At 51.2% G+C, this 14464-nt stretch overlaps 1 protein-coding gene across 1 annotated transcript in view; it reads right to left on the reverse strand.

Annotated features, from left to right (window-relative positions):
• EPHA10 (EPH receptor A10) overlaps positions 1–14464 on the reverse strand; it is a 148680-nt gene that overhangs the window by 58189 nt on the left and 76027 nt on the right. The window contains exon 5 of the mRNA XM_075908666.2: positions 13816–14157. Within this exon, the coding sequence (XP_075764781.2) occupies positions 13816–14157 (342 nt within the window). The remainder of the gene's footprint in view (positions 1–13815; positions 14158–14464) is intronic.

Genomic DNA, 14464 nt, shown 5'->3' on the forward strand with positions numbered 1-14464 from the left:
TCCACAGACATTTTCTGTCTGTCTCAATTGACATTTGGCATGCAGGGAGAACACATTTAATAGGCAAAAGCTAAGGGACACATGCTGGGGGGGAAAGGTAGTATGGGAGAGCATAGGTTTGTGCAGCACATTTCATTAGGGTGTGCACCCAGGGAATTTTTTTTTAAAGGTGAACATTGATTGAATACTCAATCATAAAGGACATTATTTTTATTCATCAAACAAACTAAAGAAAATAAAACTTAACTAAATTTAATTATTTTTAAATTAACATCTAAACTTTACTTAAAAGAATGTATCATGCGATTAAATTAAAACACAAAGCCACTTTTTTTTTGAGCCATTAAGGTGTGCTTGGGCACACCCGGCACACCCCTTGTGCAGGCCTATGTGGGAGAGACTTCTAGCCCAAAGACGCAGAACTCAGCACCCCCGGAGAACAGAGCTGCAAAGCACATTACATCCTGCATGCAACTGAAAAGTCACACACCAAAGCCATCCAAAGAAAGTAGAGTGAGGGCCCCAAAGCAGAAGCAGGAGGGAAGAGGGCGAACGCTGGAGTCAACACTAGAGTTGACATTGTGGAAATGCATCTGCTTTCTCTTCTCTTGGACAGAGCCCAGCAGCCACAGAGACATGCCAAAGCAGAGATGGCTCCGGGATGTCTGATGCTGGGAGCTGTTCACGCCTATCCCGTGAATTGCTTTACAAAATCAGCACTCTGGCATTGCACACTCTGTACCCAAAGTCCGATTGCCGATTGTGTTCAGCAACCAGGAGAGAACCAAGGCAAGGCCTCCAGGACCACAGGGGCACACAGCAGAAGTTTAAGCCAAGAACACTAATTCACACCTGTTAATTTGTGTGAATTGGTTGCAGAGAACACCAGGCTGTGACATTAAATGGACTCTGAGAGCCATAAATCTAGTGCTGAGTGTCCCTGACAGGCACTGCCCTGACTCGCTTGCCTGGTAGTTTGCCCAGGGATGCCCGCAGACCAGCTATCGGGGCAGAGCAAGTGGCTTTACCAGGAATAGTCCCACTTCTCGCGCCATTGGGGATTTGAAAATAGATGCTGAGAGCAGGGGGCATTGACCTCTGTGAGAACTGTGAGCGCTCTGCAAATGAGGGCTTGACAGGCATTAGTACAAGGGCAGGAAAAATATGGTCCATGGGCTGGATCCGGCCTGCCAAGCCTCCGGATCTGGCGTATGGCCCAGCGGCAGCCTCAGCCAGGCTCCCTGCCCCTACGTACCACTCAGAAAAGCCGGCTGTGAGGCCATGTGCATTTCTGAATGCTACGAGCTCAGGGGAAGGGGGCAGGAGAGGCTTCACATGCTGCTCATACCCCCAGCATAATCTCACCGCTCCCATTGGCCAGTTTCCTGGATGAGGAAAACTGCTGGGCTGCTGGCTGGGAGTCACCCAGGTAAGTGTTTCCTGGCCAGAGCCTGCATCTGGTACCCTAGTTCCTCCCTCCTCCCAACCCTCATCCCCCTCCTGCATCCCTTTCCCCTCCCAGACCCTGCACCCCAATCTCCTGCATTCCTACCTCATGTAACCCAAACCCTCTGCTCCTGTACTCATACCTCCTCCCAGACCCTGCACCCCAATCTCCTGCCCCAGATCACAACCCCCTCCTGTCCTACGTCACAGCCCAAACCCCTGAGCCCTCTCCTGCACCCCAGGCCCCTGACCAAGATCACAAACCTCTCCTTTGCCCAAACTCTCCCCCAGACTCCACATCCCCTCCCACCCCAATTCCTTACACCAAGTTCCCTTCTGCACCCAACCACCATCCCAGGCTCCCCAACTCTTCCATTAATATCGTGGAAGAGTGCTGCCCTTGACCAGTTGCCAAATTCTTGAAGAGGCCCCCCCTTCAAAAATTATTGCCCACCCCTGGGGCAATGGGGACACTCATGCCAGCCACTTTCACAGACTGGGATGTTGAGGCAGAGAGGGGAAGAGAGAAAGAGACTCATCCAAGGTCACACAGGAAGCCTGTGGCCGAGCCAGGAATAGACCCCAGAAGTCCTGGCTCCCTTTCCCTCCTCTCTGAGCTATTCAGGAGATTTTGTTCCTTCCAGAAGAGCCAGAGGCTACGTCTAGACTGCATGCCTTTCTCAACAGAGGCTTTGTCGACAGATACTGTCAACAAAGCCTCTGTCAAAAAAGAGTGTCTAGAATACAACCAGTTCTGTCAAAAAAGCAAGCTGCTTTTTCAAAAGAGAGGGTAGACGCTCTCGTTCGATAAAGCAGTTTGCATGCAGTAGTGCCTTTTTCCGAAAGAGCACTTTCAAAAGAAGGCTTTATTCCTCGTAAAATGAGGTTTACCGCCGTCGACAAAACTGCCACGTTCTGTCAACTTACTGTCAACAGAACATGACGGTAATGTAGACACAGGTATAGTTTTGTCGACCAAAGGCCACTTTTGTCGACAAAACCCTGTAGTCTAGACACACCCAGGGTGAGAAGCTAGACAAGGGACAAAGCTTGTCTCGAACTAGTAAAAATAAAGCTTGCAAAATTTGTTTTATTCACAAAAAGCTACTCATTAAAGGGAGCAGTGCCGGAATCTACTTACCTAGCAACAACTACCAGTGCAGGCATATGGTGGAGCACCAGGGAGCCAGGACTCAACTGAGACTTCTGACCAGGCATCTCAGCTGTGTCCGCTGGCTAGAAGCCAAGGCCTGTGGAGAATTCGGCAGGTAACGGTTGTTCCCTTTTATTTGCTGGCCTGGTGCTGTAATGTGGGCTCCAGCTTCTTGCCCGCTGTTTCTCTCGGTTCTGTAATAATGAGGCTCTTTGAATTTCCTCATTAATAATTGTCACTCTGAGTCGTTATTGGCTGGCCAAGAGAGAGCTGTGTCATCATCCTTCCAAACCTCAGGTTTACTCAAATCCAGGAGGGAGTTTCCCTCATTAATATAGTCCAGCTGCTGCTCCTGCCGCTGTTGGCACATCCAGCTGGACTGTGACAAAGGGGAGCATACGGCCAGCAGCCATACAGGCTCAAAGGGAGTCTGAGAGCCGGAGGGAGATGGCAAAGGAGCACGCAGTAGAACTGGCCCGAGAGCTTGGAGACGCCAGCACTTTCCTGCTGCAGCTGGGGACAAGTGGGGAGCACGTCAGGGAATCCAGCACAATAATTCACACGTTCCACAGAACGGTCGGTCTGGGGTAATGAACAGTGTTCCCTCACAACTGAGCACTTGGGCGGCTGCTCAGGAGAGATTCAGGTGCTGCCCCGCCCGATTAGCAAAGCGCCGCGGCCGACAGCCTGTGTTTCTATTGGTAGTGCACATCTGCACATGCCTCGGTGCGCAGAACAAAAATTATTCTTCCCATGGATGGAAACAATTAGAGAGAACTCTGGCCCCCAGACCCAGCCCAACCCCATTCCCCCGCTCGGCAAGGCCAGGGAGCACCCAGGACCAATATCCTCTCTAATTATTTCCATGCATGTGCAGAATACATTTTGTTATGTGCACGGAGGCATGTGAGGTAGAAACACCGGCTGTGGGTGCGCTGCTAATCCGCTGGGAGGGATCTGAATGTCTATTGGGTGGCCGCCCAAGGGCCCAGCTTACAGGGAGTCCTGGCAAATAAGCCATTCCCTCGACCAACTGAAAGCAGCATAGGAGAGTTCATGCCGCAACGAAGCTGTAAATGAAGCTCCGTGGATTGGCTCGCTGAGAACAGAGGCTAAACACCAAGACCCCTCTCCTCTGAGCGAACAGGGAAGAACTCCAGGGCTGTTTCTGCAGGAGACTGACCCCATGGATCCTAACCTGCTTGCTTGTGCAACAGGCCACAAGAAGTCTGGTTCTCTGGCAACCACTCACACCAGGCAGAGAGGCCAGGCGCAGTGTGTGGCCATATAAAGTCTTCCCTGCCAGGCCCTAATTGGGCACAAATCACACCCCCACAGACACAGAAATGAGAATGTATTTCAGCGCTGGCCTCACTATTCATTTGCACCGAATTGCCAGGGAAGGTGAAGGGCGTTGTCCTGCAGCGCACTTTTGCATGGTTAATGCACTGCTCCCCGGCAGGTACGCGGCTTCATTCTCTCCTCAAACATTGTTACTTAGCCCCACGCTGGGCCGGATTAGAAAAAACACAGTATTCATTTTGTCTCCTGGGGACTAAATTGCATCCTTTCCCCCCTGCGGACCCAATGGGGACGTGTTAATGAAACCTCTTGCATGCACTGAAAGGGGCGGGGAGTGGTTACAGCTGCCAGCTTTAGTCAAAGCTCTGTTTACAGGCACCCGGCAACTCAATCAAGTCCTTTCCTCTGGCTCCGTATTGGCAGCCGGAGCTTTGCTGCTGCCGTGCAGAACCAGTCCCCTGACGTGGCCACGTCGTAGTCACCAGCCAGGTCTCTGCCTCTGCATCTTTCAGTCTGTTCTGACGTCTGTCTTTCCACACACGCTGGGCACATCCACACTATGCTGTCAGGAGTGGGGAATCGGAGCAGCTCCAGCAGCCCAGGACGCAGCAGGAGACATGCCTGTTCAGATGACTCCTGCGAAACCCTAACGTACAGGGCTCATGCCAAAAAGAGAACAGCCTCTTCCTTAGCTCAGTGAGCCTCCCGGACATACGTCTGTGCTCCGAGAGCAAGTGAAACAACGTCCTGGGGTCCTCCGGTTCTTTCCATGCTCTGAGCCAGGATGCTTTCCACCTGCATGGCCAACTGGCTGCAGCCTGGAGCCATCTGAAAGCTCGGGGCTTGCCGAGCCTGTAACATCCCCCTCTCTCCCAGGGAAGCTAGTGCTATCGACGGCTTACCGAGATGGCTGGAGGAGTAGAGACCACCACGGGCAGCATCTGAAAGGTGGCTCAGCCCTCCTTTGACAGATTCACAAAAAACATCAGGCAAAGTCTTCTCCGGAAAGCAAGTGACCCCACAGGCATGGCTCTTCCTTCCCTTGCCTCGCTGGGAGCCAGGAACCCAGCAACCATCATCCCGGGCCCATCACCGCTCAAAGGATGGGCTTGGTTCAGCTTCCAACCTGGACAATGATCAGGCCTTCACAGCTAGGGTCTAAGGCAGAGCTACTCAACTTTGGAAGCCCCGGAGGCCACAATGATACTCGCCGCACATGCCGAGGGCTGCAACTTAAGTGCGGTCGCATGTACATGCAAATATATATGCAAATATATGGAAATAGCTTCTTTCACACTGATGGGCAAGACTACACAACACACAGGCTCCATTTAAGGCCGTTCTGCTGATATTAATAAAATGCAATAGTTACCCGCTTTCCACCCGTCTGACAGCACTTTTAATGAGCAATGACAGTCCAGGAATGTAACTACTAAAACGCATCTCAACAGAAGACCATTCTATTGACTCCTCTTTCGTTTTGGCTCCCACCCAGGGGCCGCATGTTGAGCCCCATGTAAACCCAAACCGCACCGCGGGCTGCAAACGAACAGGCCGTGAGCTGCGTGTGGCCCATGGGCTGTGTGTTGAGTAGCCCTGGTCTAAGGTGTTTGGCTGTGGCTGATTTCCCATCCCCCTTCTGCCTGGCACTTCCTGACAGCTGGGTGTTTGGCATCTGTGTCTTTGGGCCAGTTTTCCAGTGTTCCATCCCTCACTCCCCATCCATTCCTGTGGGTGTCCAGTGGCAGATGCGACCTACCAGAGGTCCAGTGTGGGGAACGGCAGGACGAAGGAGCCGGGAAATGCTCAGGCTTGGCGTTCTCATGGGTGCTCCAGGCATTTAGAAGGGACTCGCAACTCTGCATCAACTGGGATGCGGGAAAGAACTTTGCAGAGCCACGTGCACCGACAGCTCTGGGACCCCAGCACTGCCGCCACCCCAAGAGTCCCCGGCTGGAAGAGGCTGATTCCACACACGAGCAAAGCACACGGCCTCCTGGTTCCTCACGCTCTCCAAACGCAGAGCCTCACAGGTAGTCAGGCTGAGGGCAGAACTCCCAGAAAGGAGGCAGGCAGGAGGCCAGAGAGAAAGCTGGACTGAAAGGGGCACCGGTTTATTCCCTCCCTCACCCCTCAACAGCTGCCCTGTGCCTGGCTCAGTCCAACACGCTTCTCCAACATCCCAGCTGCTCTGAAATCAGCAGGAGTTTAGTGATTCTCTAACCCTGTCTCTTAGGAACAGCCGATATCCCAAAGCCCCCGTGACTGCTCTTTTCTGTTGCATCTTGACAGGATCCTCCCAGTAGCTTAAAAGCCCTTGTAAAAAAAACCCCAAAACCCACTTCTCCCCAGGCAGGAAGGAGCCGCTGTCATTCAGCAGCTAATATAAACCACCCAGGAGCTGTCCTCTGGTCACTGTCTTTCTTGTAACTTCAGCCTGGACCAGTCCACATGAGAGATCCATTTCCTTGACACTACAGTACAATTACATGACAGCCACATTTCCACCTCCTTATACTGGAAACCTATCGACTGTTACACTTACCTACATGCCTCTAGCTTCCATCCAAGACACATTTCACAGTCAATTGTTTATAGCCAGGCCCTAAGATACAACCGGATTTGCTCCAATCCCACAGACAGAGACAAACACCTACAGGACGTATACAGAGCATTCTTAAAACTGAAATACCCACCCTGAGAAGTGAAAAAACAGATCGACAGAGCCAGATGAGTACCCAGACATCAACTACTTCAAGACAGGCCAAGAAAAGAAAACAGCAGGACACCACTTATCATCACCTACAGCCCCCAACTTAAACCCCTCCAATGCATTATCAGCAATCTACAACTTATCCCCCACTCTCACAAGCCTTGGGGACAGGCCAATCCTCGCCTACAGACAACCCGCTAACCTCAAACAAATTCTTTCCAACAACCATGCAGCACACCTCCATCATACTCATCCAGGAACTCACCCCTGTGATCAACCCCAGTGCCAACTCTGTCCACACATCTATACAAGTGACACCATCACAGGACCTAACCACATAAACCACTACATCAGCGGCTCATTTAACTACACATCCACTAATGTGATCTATGCCATCAAGTGCCAGCAATGCCCCTCTGCTGTATATATTGGCCAAAGTCTCTATGAGAAAGAATGAATGGACACAAATCAGATATCCGAAAAGGCAACACACAGAAACCTGCTGGGAAACATTTTAACTTGCCTGGGCACACACTCATGGATCTCAAAGTTTCCAAATTATTACAAGTCAATTTCAAAACCCAGCTTGAAAGGGAAGCTGCAGAGCTTAATTTCATTTACAAGGTTGATACCTATAACGAAGGTGTGAATAAAGACATTGGCTGGATGGCTCGCTACATTCTAAGGATGTTATGTATCGGGGAATTGACTAATCGAATCGTCGATGCATTTTTGCATCGACTATTCAGTTAGTCGATAGGGCACCTCCACCTTTGAAGTGTAGCAGCCTAGGGCTGTTGCCATACGTCAAAGATGAAAGCGCCAAAGGGGACTCCCCCACTGGCCCCGGGCCCTGTGCAGCGCTGCTGCTTTGAAATGCCACAAGGAGCCCGGGATCAGCTGGGGACTCCCCAGCTGACCCCAGGCTCCATGTGGTGCTGCTGCTTTAAAGTACCCTGCTCTTCTCTCCCTCACCCCACTTGCTACCTCTATCTGATAAAGGCAGAAAGGTAAGGGAAGTGACTAGTTGACTATCCTGTTGGCTATCTGATAAGCATTTGCTTATCGGTTAGTCGACTAGTCCTTCACATCCCTGCTACATTCTACATCATAGAATCATAGAGCTGGAAGAGACCTCACGAGGTCATCAAGTCCAGCCCCCTGCCCAAGGCAGGACCACTCCCAACTAATGGCATAAATCCCAACTACATCCTAATGACCTAAACAAGCAAACAAGGGTACTTACGAACAATTAGTGCCTTCTCTATCAGCTTCATGTAGCATGGACACTGACTATTTCTTTCCCCTTTTTTCTTTTTGTCTTCCTTCGTTTTTCTTCTCTCCCTTCCCATCCCCTGTTTATTTAGAAACTGGACCTTTAATAACTCCATTCATCTAAGAAATGGGCTGTGCTCACCAAAGCTCATGACACCATCTCCATGTTTTGTTGGTCTCTAAGGTGCTGCAAGATTATTTGTTGTTTTTTAATTTTTTCCAGTTACAGACTAACTTGGCTCCCCTTTGAAGCTTCTTTCCCATAGGCAAGGGATGTTCCACTGGCAGCTAAGGGAAGCGAGGGACTCTGGAAGCACCTCCCTCCCCCCCCCCCACACACACAAAAGGAGCAACCTGAACTAGGCATGTTTGCAGAGGACATCGGGACTACTCGGATCACCAGGAGAGCATTCACAGAAAGGGCTTGTGCTCTGCAGTGCATTGGCTGGGGGGCACAGAGCTGCTCTCCTGTGAGAACATCAAGGCTTACAGAAAATTGCGCGCGACAGCTCGTTAAACAAAGCGGAGGCCCAGGGCACGGGGACCGTAATGCCCAGGCTTTGGATTGCAAATTCAAAAATGAGTTTCGCTGCCCTTCCCATCTGACCCCTCCGAGCAGGGCACACACGCAGGTGCAGGGGTTTCACCCAGGAAGGTTGGTCTTTTTGTCTTGCAGGAATATTGCAGGCAAGCCAGACTCATAAGCCACCGGTGACGTGGGAGCTGCCTTCCTTTCCTTCTTGGCTGGTGGGCACGAGTTAATTATCAAAGTCATTTTTACACAGCATCAAACCAGCGAAACTGGGTCTCCTGCAACTCAACACAATCCCCAAAAGACCAAACAGAAAAAGACCAGCCTAGCAATTCAACCGATTCTCGCCACCTAGGTAGCAGCCAGGCTCAGCAGCACAAATTAATCTGTTTCAGGAAACTTGCGGCAGTGGTGCAGGGATCTCAACTGGCTAGCTAATTCTGCATTGCCATCTACATCCGGAATCTCTGCGGGCTTGACAAGAGACATTGATTTGGAACAGTTTACAAGATTGCTGATGCCACTTTCTTTGTTTGCATTTCCGTTTCGTTGGGAGAATGTGTTCAGCGGTTTCTAACGCCCTCCCAGGATTCCCATTTACCAAGGAGAAGGGACATGTTAAATAGGCACATGTGGGGTGTATAGTAATCTCTTGGGTGGCCTCTTGCTTCTATCTCACTGTCCTAGCATTGTCCTAGCCTCATCAGACATGCCATAATATTACTAACAGCTCTCTAGTTCAGGGTGCAGCTCTTGAGAGCATTTGTCTTCCTATAGCCCTGTGATGGGAGACCTTTGCGTGAACTCCTCTCAAGCAGTGATTCTCAAGCAGGGGTAGGCAGACCCCTCGAGCTACGTGGAGGTCTTCCAGAAAGTCCATCAGCTCATCTAGACAATTGCCTAGTTTTACAATAGGCAGCATAAAAAGTACCAGCGAAATCAGTGCAAACGAAAATGTCGTATTTGTACTGCTCCATCCACTATACACTTACCGCAATCAGAATATGGCTACGTCTACACTACAAGTTTTCTTAGCAAAAAATATGCTAATGAGGGACTCATTTGCATGAGTCAATCTCATTTGCATATTTTCTGCCGATCCGTTTTTGTGCTGGGGTTTTTGCACAAAAACAACCAATGTGGACATTTTCTTTTTGCTAAGGATCTTGCGGAAAAAGGGGTTTTTGCACAAAAAGAAAAACCCCCACACCTCTTGTTTTTGTGCAAAAACAGATAGGCAGAAAATATGCAAATGAGATCATGACTCATGCAAATGAGTCCCTCATTAGCATATTTTTGGCTGAGAAAACTCGTAGTGTAGACATAGCCATATTATAGTCCAATGGATTCACATTACAGTGATATGGTAAAAGGGAGAAAGTATGCAAATGGTCCAGAGACAGCGTGCTGTGACACGTTTGCATTTTGTGTCCAAGTTTACAAGCAGGCTGTTTTTCTGTGAGGTGGAACTTGGAGTACACCAGACAAATCAGACTCCTGAAAGGGCAACACGTGTCTGGAAAGGTTGAGAGTTGCTGCTCAAGAGAAAACCTCTCTCTGTTTTATCATCCCCATTAGCCAACAGGATCACCTAGGCCCCGTGTCTAACACACATTGGTTCTGGATACTTGCCAACCAGCCCTCTTGTCCTTCCCCACCTGTGGAGATATCAAAGCAATATGGAAACGCATTTTGCCTGTTTGCTGCCACGCCAGGAAAGAGTCTTTTTCCAGGGGCAGCAAGAATGTGACCTGTGAGTGGCTCCAACACACTTCCTCACACCCTCACCTGCCAGAGCTCCCCATACAAGCTCCCCTGAAGCCACAGAATTTCCCAGGGAGCTAATCTGCCTTTTTCCACTTCCAGATCACACCATCAGACTGCCTGACATGGACCTAGGGGGTTAACATGCTCTCAGGAGCTAAAAGCTTTTTACCAAGCTAGGACTCTCCTCTGACCAGAGGAGGTCTCTCTGGAGAACAATGCCCGGGGCGAAGGACAGATCTAAGGCATTGCCTCGAGGCAGCACAGTCATAGAAATGACTGAATTACTGAAAAGCAGCCACGCGAGCAAAAACAGTTGATCCAACGGTGGGGAAATTATTCATAACAAGATCAAAGTTTAATCTCTCAAGATTAAATTGTTGGCCGATTCCGATGGAGACGGCTGTGGAGACCTTTCATCTCCATTACCGGTGGCGGGGGAAGGGATTTTCAATGCTAATGAATCCCACCAAAGGGAGACACAAAGGCACAACCAGCCGTTGCAGGCTTGCCTGGGGGAGGTTTAATCGTGGAGAGGGCTTGCTGAGTTGGGAGAAAGGGGAACAAGCCACTTTCCACTAGGGAAGGGCTCTGGCAGGCAGACAGAAAGGCTTCTCCGTTCTGCACCAGTCCGGAATTTAAAGGTGAGAGTCCCTAAGAGGGAGGACGACATTTGCAATGGGAAATTGTGCCTGGGGAAAACAATGGACCCAGCTATTCTAATGCTTTCCTATTCTGATGGGGTAGCTGGCTGCTAACTCACCCTCTTCAGGAGCTTCTTGGGGCTGGGTTGCATGAACGTGTGTCCCTGAGGACACTTTTTGATCCATAAATTCAAACTGTAACTTAATCCCACAATGGACTCACAGGCTCCTGGGAATTCAGGAGCTAACTGTGAATATCCCAGTGGCCTGTAGCTTTGAAATACCCCAGTACAAAGAGAGCTGGGGGCTCATGCTGCAGAGGCAGGTAGCCATGGCAATAAAGCTGATAGCCGCAATCAGTGCTGTCGTAGCCGCGTGACCCTGAGCATCCGGCCAGTGGGGTGTAGGAGGGAGGCCTGAGGACATTGCCATATCCTCACATAGGGAAAGTCTGCTGCCCAAGCACGTGCTGCACTTGAGCAATCACACGGGGATCGCGTCTCCCGGCAGCCAACGCTCCCAAAAAACCAGGTGAGGGGCCCAAGCCCCTTAGGCTCGCTCAGCCATCTTTGACAAATTCCTAACGGAGCACGACAGCTGAGAGACTGATGAGAGGGTCTCTGGCTTCCTGGTAAAGGGGCCAGGAAATGGACTAGGCCAGGAATATGGACGTGCAGCACATTTTGGGATACAGGGAACTGTGACGTTATTCAGCCCTGTGCACTCTGTCCCCCAGTCTCCCCGATGGAGGCCCAGCACTCTCAGGGAGTGGCCTCTGGTCAGCAATTCTTCCAGAGATTATAGGAACTGCTGCTTCCCCGGCTCACACCAGCCCAGACCCCAAAGGCTCCACACAGGGCACCGCAATAGCAGCAGTTCTGGACTCGCCAGTTCCAGGGGCAGATGCTCTTGTCTTGCACACGTGCTGAGGTGACGTCAGCCAACCAAAGAGCTCTGCCAAGGAACGTGGCACCCCCATGCTTTGTCCTCAGAGAATTTCTGGCACTCCAGGAACAGCTGCCCCAGACACACCCCTGCATCCCAGCCCCTGAGGGCTCTGTGATTGTCACTCGCTTCCAGAGGAGCATATTAGCCCAGCGGCGAATGTGGCCCTTGCCCGATGGCCAATGCACAGTGCTAATCTGATTGTTCCTATCTGGGGTCCTGGGGCTCCGTGCAGCTCAGAAACCTTCCCAGGAGAACAAAGTTAACAAAAATGGGAGGAACTTCAAGGCAATGAACTTTATTCTAGGGCTATGTCACTGTCCTGTCCTGTGCGGCAGAGCTCTGGCCATGCCCCGGGGATCCTGCTCTTCTGGCATAGAATCATAGAACACTAGGACTGGAAGGGACCTTGAGAGGTCATCGAGTCCAGTCCCCTGCCCTCACGGCAGGACCCAGTACTGTCTAGATCATCCCTGATAGACATTTATCTAACCTACTCTTAAATATCTCCACAGACGGAGATTCCACAACCTCCCTGGCCAATTTATTCCAGTGTTTGACCACCGACAGTTAGGAGATTTTTCCTAATGTCCAACCTAAACCTCCCTTGCTGCAGTTTAAGCCCATTGCTTCTTGTTCTATCCCCAGAGGCCAAGTTGAACAAAAGTTTTCTCCCTCCTCTTCATGACACCCTTTTAGATACCTGAAAACTGCTACCATGTCCCCCCTCAATCTTCTCTTTTCTGAACTAAACAAACCCAGTTCTTTCAGCCTTCCCTCATAGGTCATGTTCTCTAGACCTTTAATCATTCTTGTTGCTCTTCTCTGGACCCTCTCCAATTTCTCCACCTCTTTCCTCAAATGCGGTGCCCAGAACTGGACACAAGACTCCAACTGAGGCCTAACCCGTGTTTGCCTCAGAGGCTTGCTGTGATCCTCCACAAGCCTCTTCTAGAGGCAAGGCTCACAGCCTACTGAGCCGCACTCCTCACAGGCTAGTCCACAGTTGGGGTGAGACACTTCCGTAGTCCTGGTCTGCCCTCTCAGGGAGACTGTAGTGCCCTGGGAACGGTTGGGGCCCACCCACTGCCCTGGGGAGGGTTGGGGCCCACCCACTGCACCGGGCTCCAACTCAGGACCCTCGCAACAGACAGGATTTGTTCTACTCCCAGTCTGGCAGCTTCTTCCTCGGGCCACGTCCCCAAATGATCCCTTCTAGCACCTTTCTTCTGGTACCTGAGCAAGTCTGTCCTGCTTCTCCACAGCACTCTGCCTTACAGCCCTCAGCTCTCACCCACTGCACCTTCTCACTGTCAAACCTTGGGTCTCTGCCCTCCCTCCAGGAAGGCCTTGTAAACGAGCCCCAGCAGGCCTCAATGGGCTGCAGGTGCCCTGATTAGCCTGCTCCTTTCTCAGTCAGCTCCAGGTGCCTGCCTGATTATGCTGCATTAGGCTCAGCCCTTTTGACTCCAGGAAGAGGAAACTATTTACCCAGAGCCCAGCACACTTTCCCTCCATTTGAGTGCGGCAGCCAGCTGGTCTGGGTCTGTCACACCTGCTCGACAATACCACACCTCACTGGCCAGAGAGCAGCACTGCACACAGCCATGCAGCTCCCACACGTTTTGCTTAGCCCATAAAGAGGCAGGCACAGCTGGTTTCCCTAGTTGCCTGTATTAAAGAACAGCTGCCTAGAGAGCCATGCACAGGTTTCTAGTTGATTTCCTGGTTTTGTGTAGCCAGCCATCCCACCAGTAGTTGGGTGCAGCTCATAGAAACCATGGGGAGATAAAGCCAGCAGCTGTGGGCTTTGCAACCGAGGGCTAAGATTGGAACCATATTCATGGTGCACATGGAGTGGCAGTTTGCTGAGGGGCCGGTTCAGAGGCTGCTCCCTGCAGGGGTCATTCAGTGGAGGGATGGCAGCAGACGCTTTCTACACCAATCTCTTTCTACCCCTCACAAAGTGCCAGTCTCCGAGGCTAACAGGATGGGACCAAGGGGGAGCAAAGCAACAAGCATAGCCAGGAGCAGCACATACCTGTGAGGCTGGTGGAGATGTTCACTTCCGCGTACTGCGGCTTTGACAAGGCACTGAAATCAGAGACCCCATTGACAGCGGCCACCCGGATCGTGTAGTTAACATGTGGCAGCAGGTTGACCAGGGTAACGGTCCTGTCCACCAGTCCCGTCTGCTGGGGCACAAAGCCAACGCTGCTGCCGCACTGCTCGCACTGCCGCCGGAGAGCCACCGAGCAGCGGTCACAAAGGAGGTTGTACGTGATGTCGTTCCGGCCACCCGAGTCGGCTGGCGCGCTCCATTCCAGCACCAGCGTGGACTGCCTCAGGCTGTAGATGAGATTCCTTGGTGCAGACGGTGGACCTGTGAACAGAAGAGTGAGGGGATCACTGCACAGGCCCTGGGGTATCACCAGCAGTGGGAGACCATCACATTTATAACCCCAACGCCCTGAGAATTCACCAGAAATTACAGCAGGCACCAGTACAAGCTGGATCAAAGAGCACCTATTTGTAGGGCAATCCTAATACCCCTCCAGTAACACAAGAAGTCACGCAACCTCAGTCACATGGACTATCTACTGCAGAGGTGACACGGAGAGAGGCCATGCTGAAGCAGCATTTTAAAAACAACAAGTAGTCCTGTGGCACAGAAAAAGAAGCCGCCTTCA

The sequence above is a fragment of the Pelodiscus sinensis genome, chromosome 26 (assembly GCF_052426305.1).
Source record: "Pelodiscus sinensis isolate ZL-2025 chromosome 26, ASM5242630v1, whole genome shotgun sequence".
Classification (NCBI taxonomy): domain Eukaryota; kingdom Metazoa; phylum Chordata; order Testudines; family Trionychidae; genus Pelodiscus; species Pelodiscus sinensis.